The sequence below is a fragment of the Piliocolobus tephrosceles genome, chromosome 10, assembly GCF_002776525.5.
Source record: "Piliocolobus tephrosceles isolate RC106 chromosome 10, ASM277652v3, whole genome shotgun sequence".
NCBI lineage: Eukaryota > Metazoa > Chordata > Mammalia > Primates > Cercopithecidae > Piliocolobus > Piliocolobus tephrosceles.
The window spans coordinates 37793863-37810480 of record NC_045443.1 but is presented as its reverse complement, the minus strand read 5'-3'; the positions used below and the strand labels follow the sequence as shown (position 1 = coordinate 37810480).

The 16618-nt window shown below is 34.3% G+C and overlaps 1 protein-coding gene across 4 annotated transcripts in view; it reads right to left on the bottom strand.

The window, feature by feature from the left end:
- Nucleotides 1–16618, bottom strand: part of CNTN1 (contactin 1) — a 428408-nt gene that overhangs the window by 91712 nt on the left and 320078 nt on the right. Inside the window, exon 16 of one of the 4 annotated variants that reach the window (XM_023182837.1) lies at nt 7039–8332. The exons of 2 other annotated variants lie outside the window; for them this stretch is intronic. In XM_023182837.1, coding sequence (XP_023038605.1) covers nt 8253–8332 — 80 coding nt within the window. In that variant the 3' untranslated portion in view covers nt 7039–8252. Of the gene's footprint in view, nt 1–7038; nt 8333–16618 lie in introns of those variants that run through there. One more of the 4 variants, XM_023182836.1, reaches the window with a different exon arrangement.

Here is a 16618-nt window from a genome sequence, read left to right as displayed (position 1 = left end):
CTTAGAAGAATTGTTCTTGTAGAACAAAAATCAATGTTAAAAATAGGTTTTCATAGATGCTTCATGACTCAGTACCAATACTATTCCTTTATCCTCTCAGCAGTGCACTGTGCTGGGAAATAGAAATTAAAAGATAAATGAGACACAACTTTTTGGGATTTGAAGAGCTTTTTGTCCTCAAATAAAACAAATAAAAATAAGAAAAAAATGTTCTTTAAGTGGTGAAGTCCTTAAAAAGCTAAAGAAGCCTCTCAGTTAATAGACAGTTCCCAGTATAGACATTTCAGAATGTTTATAACTAAACATGCATATCACCTGTTCTATTTGCACCAGAAAGGAGTCCACCCACAACTGATTTAGGCATATTGAAGATAATAATTAATCAACAATTTTTATTTAGTAGCACCATCATTTTTCATAATTAATGTAATACTAAAGAGGACGTTTGTTTTATCTTTCAGCTGAAATATATACCTTTATATTTATATATCAGTTGAGTTGCTTAGCTTAGATGGCCTTTTTCTTTATACGAACATTGGTATTTGCAGAGGTATGGCCAACACCCTAAACCTCCACTCATTTCCTTATAGTGGTTCCAAGGAAGAAAGTGTGTGCAGATCAACAAAAACACATCACCACTAACTAGTAACACAAGACACATACCCTACCAATGACAGTAAATTTTATTATTTGGAAATACATCACATAAAAATATAAGAAAAGCAAATAAACTTTTATAAATTTATAATCTATAATAGTATACTTAGACTTCTTAATGTTAAATAATTGAAAATAGACACACAACAGAACACATTTGATATTCAGAGAGAACATATTGCATTTTTCATATGTAAGAAAACACATTGAAATACAGTGTATGTTCTTGATCAGAACCAAGAAGTTCATTACTTTACATAATGCAGCATCCTAAGTCAATTACTAAGTAGAATATTTTAGAGTGTTAAAATAAAAAATTAGAGGTGAATAATAAAAGAATTTTTCAAAGGAAGAAAAACACTGTAATACATGCATTCAGATACTTTTTCTGAGCATAGGGGTATGACATTCAGAAAATGTTAAAGGGAATTTAAGACAAAATTATCATAGGTTAGTCATTAACCATTAAAGTGAAGTATAAATCATTTCCCTGCTGTTCTCCGATGTTCTTGAGGTGTCGAATGAATAATATTTCACAAAGGTCAAAATAAAATTGCATATTGTTAGTGTATTTGTTGAAACATTATATGCATAATAATTCAGTCATCCATTCATTTAAGGGTAATATTGTTGAGCAAAACACTATAATTATACTTGTCCATTGTTTTCTCGGATATATGTCTGGCCTATGGTAGGTTCCTCATAAATATTTGGTGTATAGGTAAATGAATTTATTATAATTAATGTTCAGGCAGTTCTGTAAATATAATTGTCATCCATAGTACAGTCTTCATTTTTCCAATTGTTTTGAAATACTATATCATCATAAAGAGCTGGAATTGAGAAGACAAATGGAAAGGGGTGGGTTGGTATCTTCAAAACCCTGGTGTGGGAATCGTACTCGGTAATAGTTCTACTGATATGAAGTAGATTTTTCCATCTACTAATTGTCTACAAATATCTCCAAAAATGCCTGAGAATAAATAATACTATTAAAGTCATAATTATATTAAAAAACAGGGATTTTAGAATTAAGATAGACTTAACTTTCAATTCTGTGCCCTGATTTATCTTGGGCAAGTTTCTTAAAATCATTAAGCTCCTGTTTACTCATCTGTAAAATAAGAGTAATAAAAAAGTGTGGTAACTCACGCCTATAATCCCAGCACTTTGGAGGCCAAGGCAGGTAGATTACCTGAGGTCAGGAGTTTAAGACCAGCCTGGCCAACATAATGAAACCCAATATCTACTAAAAATATAAAAATCAGCTGGCATGGCAGTACACACCTATAATCCCAGCTACTCAGGAGGCTGAGACAGGAGAACTGCTTGAACCTGGGAGGCAGAGGTTGCAGTGAGCCAAGATTGTGCCACTGCACTCCAGCCTGGGTGACAGAGTGAGACTCTGTCTCAAAAAAAAAAAAAAGATTATTGTTAGGACCGAAATAATGTCCTTACAGAATGTAGTTCTCAACCTGGTCCACAGAAAGCCATCAGGAAACCTTAGCTATTAACAATATTATTATCATCATTACATCTTTAAAAGATTTCTGGGCATCTTAGCTACCTGGCAGGAGTTATTAATTAGTACTTTGTCAGTCATTGTCAGGGATCTGTTTACAGAGTATTCATTTACCACTTATTACTTAAAAGAAAGCAGGGACAGTAAACCAAAATAAAATTCTAAGCCCCCCAAGCATCTGAAAGGAACCCTTCTCTTGGCAAGTGCATTCCAAAAGTAACCTGAAAAACTAGTTCAGGCAGTGATGGGAAGGGGCAGCCAGACATGCCTCATTATACCCTCTTCCCTTTGGGAATTATTGATAGAACAGACTTCTTAACTCTGATAAGAAGCATTTACAATCTATTTTCTGAAGCTTGCTACCTGAAGGCTTCATCTGGAGGAGAAATCCTTGATCCCCACCACCCACAAGTCTGTATGGTAATACAGACATTCTTTTCTATTGATAATAACTCTTTCAACAAATTGCCAATCAGAAAATCTTTAAATCTACCTATGATCTGGGAGCCCCCCATTTTGAGTTGTCCTGTTTTTCCAGATGGAACCAATGTACATCTTACATTTGTTGACTGATATCTCATGTCTCCCTAAAATACATAAAACCAAGCTGTATCCCAGCAACCTTGGGAATATGTCGTCAGGACCTCCTGAGGCTGTGTCACAGGTGCATCCATAACCTTGGCAAAATAAACTTTCTTGAGACTTGTCTCAGATAGTCTTTGGTTTATAGGACAACATAGAAAGTAAAATGTTTTCCAGTAATTTTGACGTAGGTGAGGAAAATTTGAGAATGTGAAGACACTCTGTGTATTTAGGAATGAGTCTGTGGCAAAAATAGAGCATGGAGACAAACGTGGACAGTCTGACTTCAACCCAGGGCCAGCCCTGCAGTGTCTCTCAGCAGTAAGGTTTTCAAGCATCATGTAGGCTGATGTTACTTGCTTATTTTTTTGTTTAGAATGGACAGAAAAGTGTTGAGATAGAAAATAAAATGACAAAGCTACTTGGTTCTCAGCACAAAGGAAGGCATTTAGGAACTGACCACTCTTCTGATTCTTTTGTCAAAGAAAAAAACCGAACCATGCATAATTCTAACCCTGAGTTAGTTTGTTTCTCCCTTCCATCCCCCCCCCCCCCCCCCCCCCCCCCCCCCCCCCCGCCCCGCCTTCCCTTCCCTGCCTTCCCTTCCCTTCCCTTCCCTTTTTTCTTTTTTTTTCTTTTCCATTACCATGTACCCTCAATAAATCCTTCAAGGAAGCCAGGGAAAATGTAAGCAAATGGCCTGATGCATGCAGTTTATTTCACTATTACTCTACTGATATCTCCTTCCAGTTTCTTAGGCTGTTCTCAGTCAGATAGCTAACAATTCTAAGAACTATTTACCCCAAAGTTAACATAAAAGAGAGAAATTGGTCAGTTGAAAAAGACCATTGGAATCGGATCTGATTTTAAATGCCTAGATACATTAGATGACAAATTAGTCTTCTATTTTTTTTTTTCTTTGACTGTAATTATTAAAGATCTGAAGTGGTGAGGGGAAGAACGGAAATATATTTCTGACTAGACCTGGCAAAGTCTTTTTATCCATTTTTCTCACTAACATTAATATCAGGGAGTTAGAAAGAGGCGAAAGAGGAGAAAAAGAACAATATGGAGGAGGGAATAAAAAGTTATTTAAAGCATGCTTTTTGTTTTATGCTTTTATGAATATAGTTTTATCTTCACTCCTCTCTTGTCACCACCTCTCCCTACCCCGTGCTCTAGAGTTTTTGAAATACATTTTATTACACTCATATATCATATCCCTACTACTTCTGCTGTTTCTGTTTCCGAATTCTTCCAAATGCTGACAGGATGTCATCAAGAGTGGATACCACTAATTGTGCTCAGCCTATCCAGCTGATTGAATTCCTCTATCACTGCAGTTGGCAGGACAAACTTCAGTGTTGATTTGTTTGCTCCTTATTTTCCCATTCAAAATCATAGTGTTCAAATTGCTACGCTTCTTTGGGCTACCTTTCTGTACTTCAGATGGGGGCTGCCTCTATGGACTATTCTTTCTTTCCTATATGCTTGACCCCCTCTCTTACTATTCTTGTTTTGCACCCATTATATTCTTTCAATCTTACTTTAAAAATCCCTCTTAGAGAATGATGACTGAGAATGTTCCATAAAATTTCACCTATGGACCAAACAAAAATAATGATCTATCAAAGTCCTTGTTAGTGTTATGTTTCTTACCTTGGGGGTTCTTCAAAATTGGCTAAAAAACAAGTCTACAAACAACTACTGAGACTTATTTCTGTCACTTTTTTACCTAGTAAAGGACTGGGGAAATGGTCTGAATGATCTCCTGTCATTCATGGTTCAATGCAGAGTCTCATTTGCCACATCCCTACTCTCTTTCTCTAAATTTCTTTATGTTTTCAACATTTTTACAATTAAATTATATGCTACAGACAAATAATAGAAACATTTCAATATTTAAGGTAGATCACATACATTTAAGAGTCCACTGAAACCAATATATATATTTAAATAATCCATTTCGCAAAAGGATACCCAAGACTAGAAGAGCTGTTGTCAGAGAGGCATAGCTAATCAGTGACAGATTATAGAGATGGGATCAGAGACAGGGTTTTCTGGTATAACACGCTCCAAATGAGATAACGTCCATTTTCAAATTCAGATTATACAGCTTAAATGTGCCTGTCTGCAAAAGACTTCCAAGTAATTACCTGGATGACAACGAGTCTACACTATTGTTCCCTTTGAACTTGAACTGCTAACAATATAAAATGTACATGGTATAAAATTATTAGTGATTCAAAAAGGGGAAATTTATATTGTATATTTTACTAAAAATTATGCTTTTTTCTGAGTAGTTATATCAAAGTCACCGCCAAATCTTTTATAGTTCTTACCAATAACCTTGTGATGTAAGTGCTCTTATTTTTCCTATTTTACAGGTGAGGAAACAGACAGGAATAGGTTAAATAAAATGGCCATGTTCACCCAGCAAGTAAATGTCCAAGTTAGAATTTGAACCCAATTAATTTGCCATGAGACCAAATTTTCAACAACTATCCAAAAAGCAATATTTTTAAAACAGCATTGTCAGTATCACATTCAAAAATGTTATTAGGTTTCTGTTTCTGACCTTTCTTTTTGGGGAAAATATGAATTACTTTTCTAAAAGTGAGTATTTTGGAAAATATGACAAGAACTATAATATATTGATCATAGCTTTTTTATTTTTTATTTTTTATTTTATTTGTTTTATAGAGATGAGGTTTCACCATGATCCTAGGCTGGCCTTGAGCTCCTGGACTTATGTGACCCACCCACCTGAGTCTCCCAAAGTGCTGGGATTACAGGTGTGTACCATCATGCCTGGCTGATTGTGCCTTTTTAAATCTTTGTTTCTGTGTTAACTCAGATAAGTAAAGATAAACACATTATCCATTTATAAATTCATATTCAATACATTCCCTCTCTTTATTGATCACTATAAAGATATTTGGTAATCTTTCCTGGATTTTACTAATGTTTTTAGAAAAATGTATGAACAAAATATAGATTTGATTTGTATTAGTTCTCATTCATATGTAAACTAATTTTAAAAAAGGAGGAGAAATACAGTTGTTTATCAGTCTGTCATTTCTGCTTTAAAAATGTAGTAACATTCGATGAAGAAGAATTTAGACATTTGAGGAAAGATAGTGAGAAAACAATATATAAATTTTCCAAATGACCATTCACATATTATAAGCTGACCATATTTTCTCAATAATCAAGATTTTTTTTATAAATCAAATTGGATAGAAAACTAGGAATTAAGATCCTCGTGTCTCAATTTCTAAACAGGATGTAAAGTAGCTGTGACTACACCCCACGTATCATTTGAGTTGGTGCCACTACTTAGTAGCCCTAACCGGCTCTCTCCCTCTTAAACACTGGCTTTTTAAACAACTATAGTGGGAAATAAATCCCCCAAAACTACTGATTATTTGGGGAATACATATAGCACATACATTTAATGTAAATATTCATGCCGTAGAACTGGTGTAAGTAGGAAAAACACTGGTGACATTCCTTTTTCCACTGGTAATTCCCTAGTAAGTAATTAAAAGCAAAGCACCATGTACAAATATTCTGTGGTTCACTGTTTATTTTTACCAAAATGACAAATTTCAATGAAAAGTTTGAAATGTTAAGGAAACAAAAAACTTTTCAGAACCATTTATCCTCCCTTTTTAAATCAAGTAATCATAAAATTGAAATCGCTGAGTGGCAGTCATATGAGGGCAGGAGACATCTTCTTTACTAAGGAATGTCAAAGCCTCATTATTTATTGCAGGCCTGTTCTTGCCTTGAAAATTATCTAAGACAATGGCTCTAATATCCTATTTTAAAATGCAAATCAATGTTGTGTGATCATGTTGATGTTTGAAGTTGTACTAAGATGAAGCTGAATATTATTAAATATCTCTACCATTTAATAGGAGTATGGTAACTTTCTTAACCTCTGATATTGATAAAGGTAAATTTAGATCCCAGTTAGAAATAAGAACAAGACTAAAGGAAGATAAATGAATCTATATAATTCTTCTACTTGATACTGATATAGTTTAAGGTTGTCCTTCATTTTCTGGTATAAGTCACATCTGTCCTATGATTTCTTTTCACATTTTTATTATTTCTTTAGAAAACAATATTCCTATCTGATCTCAGTTGTATAATTTCAGTATGGACTACATAGAAAGATGCCCTTAATATGATTCATACATGTCTCCATGGTGCTGTTTACAGACACATGAAAATTCTCAAATTGATTTTAAACATCTTACAAAAATGACAATCCGGATCTCTAGTCTAAATTCTAAGATAGCTCCATTTGGAACAGTAATTGAGACTAGAAAATATAAAAGAAAGAAATAAGTAACATCTTGAGTCAGAGACATTTATTTCTTTATGATGACTAATAAATTATTTTTAAAGTTAAACTATATATATATACACATATAATAATTTAAGCATTATATTCATTTCCCTCAAAGTTTCTTCAGAGTTCTTCTGACCACAGAGAGAATTGCTAGATGAAGTAAATGAGAAATTCATACCTAAATACAAACCTAAGAAAATCAAAATTATTTATTGTGAAGTAATAAGAATTTCAAGCACATCTCTTTCACCAAAGGGGGAAAGTGAAGGCATTTTCACACAACAACATTTAAGCAGTCCCAGAAAGAATTATATACTCCTCAATTTTAATCATCCACTTCTACTCAAGTCCTTCCAATAAAAATCAGAACATTCCACCAAAAAGAAAAGATCTACAAAAGCTGATGGCAGGAATCAATAAAATTAAATATGAATGCATGCTGTTAATGGCTTAGTCGTCTTTACTAAAATCTTGCTACTCAGATGAGGGTTTCTTCCACGTGCTATCCATTTTCACTTTCCAATTCCAGGAATTGTTCCAAAAACCCTACAAAGCCATGGTAGGACTTCAGTTTTTTACTGATGCTTTTCATTCTTTAATGCCAAAGAATATGTATGGCACTAGGATTAAGAAAACAAGACTGCCAGAGTAACACCCCTTTTAGCTTATGTCCTAATTATGATGACTCATTAGAGAGTTTGACAACATTGTTCATTACCTGCTTGAATAAATCAAACAGTACATTCAATGGCAATACTCCTGTATTATATAATTCATCAGTTCTTCATAAATTTTTCAGATAATGAGCTAATTTCTGAGCTATATAATTTCAAAGAAAAACAGGACATGAAAACACAAAACTTTCACTTGGCCATTATATAATGTACTGAGTTAGTTCACTAGGCGTTTTTAAGGTATTAGTGAAGCATTATAGTTATATTTTAAAAAATGTTTATGCTCAAAGTATGTTTAAATATTTCAAAAGGGGAAACATACTCTAAGAACTAGGTTCGGGGTAGGGGGAACTGCAGAATCTACAAGACTGAGTTAGTCAAATCTAGTATAATATGTTAAAAAAAAAAAAAAAAAAAAACCAAAGTCTTGCACAGAAATGGTGAGTGTCAACGATCACCAGGTTGGAGGCAGGCTTGCACAGACGGGGAGAAAGGAATCCACCATGTTTTTCTCTCCACCTTTTCTGTTTTTACCTGCAAGAGGAAAGATCAAGGCTGAAGGGAGAGTGTGGATGCCCAATTAGGGGCAGCAAGCCATGTACTTGGGGGATTTGCCATATTTCCTTGATGGATAAGTTGAAAGAATGAACACAGAAAGGTATCTTCCCCTACACGCTGAGGAAAGGGGACCAAAGGGAGAAGACTGATGCCACAAGCTGTGGCCCAATTAAAACCTTTCCCTCATACACAGTGACTGACTTTCTAAAGACCAAGTGTTGTAACTGATGTCTCTCCTCAAAAAACAAATGAAACAAATCTCATGGATGCTTTGTAAATTTCATTCCACATAGTGTAAGTCTATCTACTAAAACATATGCTTATGCCTTGAAGACTTCTAAGAAAAAAAGTAATGAGGATAGATTGAAGCAATGTTCAAAAAAGTTAATGGTTGAGGCTGTGTTTTGTGAGAACTGTCTTGAGTTATATTTTATTTATTTCTCATGTCGATATATACATTCATAGTAAAGGGAAGGAAGTAAAGCAAAATATTTATAAAAAGTTGCCATGAACAATGTATGGACTGTAACTATTCATATTCTCTTTCATAAATATGGAATTTGAGGCTGACAGTGATTAATCAACTAGCCTAAGACCACAGGTTAGGTAGGCAAAGTGGATATCTAATTGGTTTACCAAGGGCCACAGCTTTTCTATCACACCATGCAAATCATTTAACAACAGTATGTGTATAATGTGTATAATGATACAGCATTATTTTTATAGAAAACCATGTAATTAACAGAGTGATCACCTACCTCATTCCCCTACGCGTTACTAAGGATAGTTATTATTAGAATTATACCATTTCATAGCTACTACTGCCCCCTGGAGATAGCTGTTTAAATAGAAGAAAGCACATCTAGGAAAACTTGCCTGTGCTGACTGCTTGTTGTAAATTCAGTCCTTACTGTAAATAGTAAAAAAGGTCATAAGACTCATTTGACATTTTAAGCATATGAAATTTTAAATCCTTTTGATGAGAACTGAAAATGCTAATTTTAGCTATAGTCTTTTATTTTTTTTTCTTTTAAGCGCAGTTTGGGTAGTTTTTGCTATTTTACCAGTTTGCTTCTCTGTGATTTGAGATTTTAAGTCTGAAAAGTGGGGGCTATGAACAGTCACCAAGGGAGCCTCCCTAAACTCCTCCAGAGAGGGTTGCCATTTCCTTGAATTAGTCACTGTATCTACCAGACAATGTAGGAAGATATCAAATAGTGGTCTTCCAAGTTGCTTAGACCCTACACATCAGCGGGATCTGACATGTTTCTATCAGTAACAGTTCCTTTTTTCTGGAGAAATTCTCAGGAATGTGTGAAGGAGGGGTGGGGTCAAGCTCTCATTGTTGAGCATCACTAAGAGTGCAGGGAGCAGACGCTCAGAAGTGGGTTCTTCAGTGTGATGGACCTTAGACCATTCTGGGAATAATTACACAAGGGATTGCTACACTCTGGCGTATCACAAGTAATTTGCTACTAATAATATTGAGAATTCAGAAGTTTCTGCATTTTTTTTCCCAAAGTATAAAGTGGATTCAAAGTTATCCCTGTAGCATGCCAACTCTCACTCACTTGCATCCCAATACACTTTCAAGCGAAGGTGTTGGCTCTTCAGGGGTGCCCTGGGAAATGCACATGAACCTCAGCCACTCCCTTATGTCTTCCCATGTCCACACGGTGATCATCACTGTTAACTGGCATTAGGCAAATAACAATTAAAATAGTGTTGTGCTTTTTAGGGTAAAAAGGTTTTTTGGATTTATGTCAGAATCTGCAATTAATTATGAGAGTGTTGTGTACAGTTAAACGTGATGATGGAAAAGCGCTCTGGCAGAGAAAAGACTGAGAACTACTCCCTGCTGCTGTGATCTAATGGGGTATCCTAGCTCAGCGTCAGTTGCAGAATACTTAAATACTTCTTTCTCTCTCTGTGTATGTTTCATTTAATCCCAATAGTGACAATTACAGTTGCAGAAGCTATTGTAGGAATTCAAAAGCACTAAAATCTCTCTGTAGCTTCATAAACTGATCATGAGTTTAGAGGGTAAAAGCTTTCTCTGAGTTTCCTTCATTCTAATTTGTGTAGGTGCCCAAACTTTTGTGACCAAATTAAATTTCCAGAAACTGGGTGGGAAGCAAGCCTGCAAAAGGCTCCATCAAGAAAGCATTGCATAGTAATGAGACTGGAAATGGCAGACTGCACAAAAATCATAGGTAATAAAACTGCTTGAAAGGGATTTTACGTCGTTAAGTTTTTTCTTGGTTATATTTTCAGCAATGAGGCTAAGGTGTTTTTGTCTTATTTAGTAAAATGAGCTGAAAAGGGAAGCTATTAATGAAATTCTAATTTTAAACAAGCTAAAATGTTACTCTACTCTCTAACTTAACTTGGAATTATCAGTAACTCAGAGTGTTGAGGGAACGATCTAATTAATTTGACAAATTAAACCATGTACCAACAATGATAGAGATGCACAATACAAAATTATATGATCTGACTTCTGTCTTTGGGAAAGTTAAACATCAAGAAGGGAAAAGCATGTTCATGTAGTTGAATTTGGAACACTAGTATCTGGCCACATTCTGGCTTTATAACTGATAGCTGAAAATACATACATATATATATATTTTTTAAGCTTCCTTTGCCTATGAAATGGAAATATCAGTCCTTGTACTACCACCTCATAGCAATTTTGTAGGACAACACGGTAAAATTTATAGGAAAGTCCTATAGGTGTAGACATTATAATCTCAGATATTTAAATACTCTGAATGAACTATTTTTAACTGTATGAATTATATGTTATTTTAAAAAAGCAGGAAAACACACACCAAAATTTCATTTACCTATTTTTAGGCCAAAGAACACATTATAAAATCAAGCTTTCAAGCCATCCAGTACAATTCATTTACTGATTTTGCCACTGTAATTATAACTGTATAAAGTTGACTAGTTGAAAAAAATTAACTAGAGTTTCCCTTGTAATAGGCCAGCCATAAGTATAACATGAGCAAAAATAAAATAGCAAGATCAGCATCACTTTCTATAGAATAAACATTTGTTGCCAAGAAAGTAAAAGGCCTGCAGTTTAGCTTTTCCACATTGATTATTTTATCACATTGAATATATTTGAGTTAATGTTTAGTTATAGTGTGCTACAGCCATGAGCTGGGTGTTATACCTGAAATTAGACTGTCTGCATTCAAAACTTGTTCTTCCACTTAGTAGCTTTATGACCTTGAATGATTAACTTAGCCTCATTAGATTCAATTTTCTCATGTGTAAAACGAATATAGTACAGTAATGATACCTGTCCTTTAAAATTAAATCTGGTAAACAATGTATTTAATAAATGTTATATATCCTTTTATGATATAATCAATACATGTTATATGACATATAACACATCTTTTATTATAACATGCTATGTAGCTATATTATGTCATATATTATACATTATATAATCATATATTTTTATTTTATATTCATCATTTTATATATACCTTTACACAGTCTAAAGATTTGAGTTGGAAAAATACAGTATTTTACCAACATAAACCACAATTACGTTCAAAATATGAACTAATTGCCATTCATTCATATTCATCGAGACTTTTAGGTATCACTGATCATCTGTATTGCTCTTGAACTTTGACATTATTGGCATAATTGTAGCCTAATTTGGCATAATTGTCTGGTAAATACACATGGATGTATGAATCAATATGGAGCACTGAAGTGGATGCAGTGTCTAAAAGCTCCAATGGCCTGCTAAATTCTCTAAAGCTTTCCTACTGTCTCCCTGGAATCAAACTGAGTGGTAAAAGGTTTTTTTTTTTTTTTTTTTTTTGTTTGTTTGTTTGTTTGTTTGTTTGTTTGAAACGGAGTCTCTGTCGCCCAGGCTAAAGTGCAGTGGCACGATCTCGGCTTACTGCAGCCCCTACCTCCTGGGTTCAAGTGATTCTCCTGCCTCAGCCTCCCAAGCAGGGGGGACTACAGGCATGTGCCACCACACACAATAATATTTTTTTTATTTTTAATAGAGACGGGGTTTCACCATATTGGCCAGGTTGGTCTCGAGCTCCTGACCTCATGATCCAACTGCCTTGGCCTCCCAAAGTGCTGGGATTACAGGCATGAGCCATTGCACCAGGCTGATGATGATGATGATGATTTGAGATGAAGTCTCACTCCACTGCCTAGGCTGGAGTGCAGTGGCATGATCTTAGCTCTCCTGGGTTCAAGCAATTCTGCCTCAGCCTCCTCCCATGGCCGTTTATTTTTTCAGGGAACCGTGGATACACACTAAATGTGCAGCAAAAAAGAAATTCCAGTTTGCCAAAAGTTGACCAGTTTGATTATAAGAGACCTGGGAGTAATTAATTGCAGAAAAGAAGAAATCCTCCACGGGAGCTTTTCTCACTGTACTCTAGTGAGGAGGGAAAGAAAAATCTAAATTTATATTAGCGCATGACATAGTTTCTTCTAACCTTCATATTTTAAGTTTTGAATGTGTAAGATGAAGTATTAATATAGATAATTTTCAAGACCTTTCTTAAAATTTAAAATAATGTGACTCATTCTGAATAAATTACATATTTTGTGGACATATTTGAAAAAAATTGAGTGTACATCAATTTACGCTGAACTTGCATTGAGAAATACAATTTCAAATTATTGATGTACTTTAAAATTCCAGAAGTAATTGGGAAAGCTGTCATTTTTACTAGAGTTTTTGTTTAAATAACCACTAAGTTCTAACTTTAACTTTTCTAAATTCTGTGTATTACAACCAAATATGCATTTCAGCTCAGTATTTTAGCAGTTATGGAGAACCAGCCCAATCGTATTTCCTTGATCTGAATTTGTTGATTCTCAGCGGGAAGGGGAAGGCTTAATTTCTGGGCAAGTTTTGCTATCAATGGAAGTATTGCTGTGGTTAGTGCGGAGTGGGGTCAGGATGGCTCAGAATGGCGCCCAGTTGTCATTGTTCCAGCCAGTGCGGGCAGCAAGGACCATTTTCCTGTCTCAGTTCTGCAAGGCTAATGAGAAGGAATCTTTAGTCTGTCTCTGTGGCAAGACTTCGTTGGCCAAAGCAAGTGGAAAGCAGAGGCAATTATCCAAATATCTGAGGTAAATGTGTGTTTTTCTGCCCCAAATACATGAAAAACTACCTCAACCATTCTCTTTGATTTTGACTGTGATGATTTGGACCCAGATCTTTCTGCCTTTATACGTGTGTCTCTTTTCTGGATCTCTTCCCATGTGTGTGTGTGTGTGTGTGGTGTGATGAGGTGTGTATACTTACATGCCTGTTTAACTTGGTGTGTATATTACATAGAATCTTTATGTCTATTCTTCCTAACTACATGGTAATTAAATTGCTTAATTTAAAAGTCCTTTTTAATTTATTTTGGCCTGGCTTACCTTAATAATAATTTCAAACATAAACCCCTATTTGCTTATTTAAGAAAATGTTGAATGTAAAAATTCTTGAACGCAACGTGAACATTTATGCCAGATACCACAGAAGCCTAAAATCTGATTTACCACCAAGAGTTCCAGAAACTTTACACATGGCAACATACTGTCCTGTGGCCCTTATTAATATCCAATGTCCCTGAGCTAGTCATACAAATAGAACCCTAAATAATCCAAGAATTAGAGATTATATCTGTTTATAATGCATGTCTTTAGCTTTATTTTTTCCTATAATGTTTTAAAAATTATATATTTTTTATTAGCATATGCTAGATAGTGGGAACAGAAAGAGCAAAGAGCAGAAACTGAAATCAATAACTTTTACTATTTAGTAAAAATTAGTAAAATAATTTGTCCTACCAGCTCCAGAATAGACTTGATAAATCTTTCTGGTATAGTGAGTTTTAGAAATTAACTATAGCTTTTATTTATCCATACTTTCTGGAGAAAGTCTAGTACAATGAGAAGGCTGGGCTGGGGTCCCAAGATTATCGTTTGCCACCATGTAGATGGGTCATACAGGGGAGGAACTCTTTCTCTCAGAGTCCAAGTTGTTAAATGAAGGCGTAGGAACTTTCTAGATAACCTATAGGATTAATTCTACATTTAAAATTATATTTTCAAATTTGAACATAAATGCAGAGATTTCATATAGTTACTGTGAAAAAATGGTAAGGAGAAAAGATGTAACTAACACATGATTTGCCAATAAAAGGACCATTAGAACACTTCTATCTTAAAGAAAGAAAATGTTTATCTATTCTATAATTCTTACAAAAAAGAATAGTAATTTGCCTGGACCATCATCTCCAAGTAAATGCTTCAGAACTAATTTTGTCTGGATAGTGAACAGTGGGATACTCTGGATATTAACTCTGCTAATGTAAACCAGCTGGGAATAAAATACTCAAGAGTATTTTCCATAAAAAGACCTTTAGGCAACTATTATAGAACTTTAAAATACTACAATATTATCCAAACTAAAACGTATATTGATAGCTTCCATCAGGCTTATTTATTTGTTCGACCATGTTACCTTAACTTATCCAAGAGTTTAAAAATGGTTTAGAAATCAACCAAATAGCCTTCTTAAGAAAAAACCTGGTAACCAAGTCATTAGGCTAAGCAATAAAAACCTTAACAGAGTATATCAATAAAGATGACCTCTAACTAATATCTCTCTCCATTCTGTAACTGTATTTTTGCCTTAGAAATAAAGTGGAAAGCTGCACACACACACACACACACACACACACACACTCACAACATGGTGTTTTCACCTAAATACAACTCCACATAAGGTAAAATAAATAAGCTTCTAATGTAATAATGTAAACAACACAAACTTCTTTTGAGGAGAAAATGATTTACAGAGTTTTCTTATTACTTGCTTTAGTTTCAGCAACTGTTTTTCCAAAACATTTTAAAATTCTCTACAGCATATGTTAGAGTTGAGAACCAGGCCAAAATAAAAAGTTTAGATAGTAAAGTCATTTTATTTTTCTTTTGTTTGCTTTTAAACTCAGATTTGAGTGAAGAAACGTCATTTAATGTAATATATAAGATGTAAACAAATATATAGTAGATAAGATATAATCCTAATTGCATTTTCTATTTTGGCAATTTCAGTGGCAAACATGTTTTGTTCACCCAGGTAGCAGGAAAGTGTTCCTAAAAGCCAGAAGCATTGCCAAAATATTTATAATACATCAGAAATGCCAGAGAAAGTTGTAATACATGTACAAGTTAAAGCCTAATTTCTTTTTTATGTGGGGTCTAACTTTATGGTCTATTTTTGACTGTTGTCCAAAGGTGCACTCATGAATGAAAATATAGATTTGGCAAGCTGCACATAGGTTTCCAAAATAAATCTTGCTGTATAAATCCTGCAAACTTTTGCCTCTAAATGACACTCTTTTAGCTGAAGAGCTTTAGAGATGTTGTTTGCTAAAAATATCAAACAGGGCTGTTCGAAAGCATCAGACACTCACTTGATGAAGCAACCTGAAATATACTTTTATGGGACCTAAGAAGTAAAAATTTTATTGCAACAACAGAGGAAATTTGTATCAGTACTCTTAATGTGGATTTTTATACGAGAAACCTAAAAACATCTGAAGTACGATACCTAGTTCTTATTTTAAAACGAAGGCAACATAAGGCAACATATTTAAGGCCTTTAAATATTAACATTTTAAATATTAATATTAACATTTTAAAATATAAATATTTTAAACATTTTAAACATAAGGCAACATATTTAAGGCCTTTTAAATATTAAGTAATCTATAGTGATTTAAGTTCTAAATTCCTTCAACTATATTATACAAACCCCTGTCTTAAAGGGGTGATTCTGAAATTACTCTTTCTGCCAACAACATTATTTCCAATTGATGTCAATATGTGTTCTTCATAGGAAAAAAATTAACTTTCACAAAATCTTCTATAAACTATTTAAATATCATCATATCAAGCATAGCATTTTAATCTTTTGCAACCATACCTAGCTTATTTTTGTTTTTTTGGTAGAGATGGGTTTTTGCCATGTTGCTCAGGCTGGTCTGGAAGCAATCTGCACTCCTTGGCCTCCCAAAGTGCTGGGTTTGCAGTTGTGAGCCACCACACGTGGCCATCAATTTTCATTTTTTATATAGATTCATATTTTATTTATTTAAATTTGTTAGAATCCTTAGGGGGCTGGGTTGAAGGTATCCTATTTCAGAGCAGATAATCTACTTTTGCCAGGGTTGTGAGGACACAAATGTTTATTTATTTATCTTC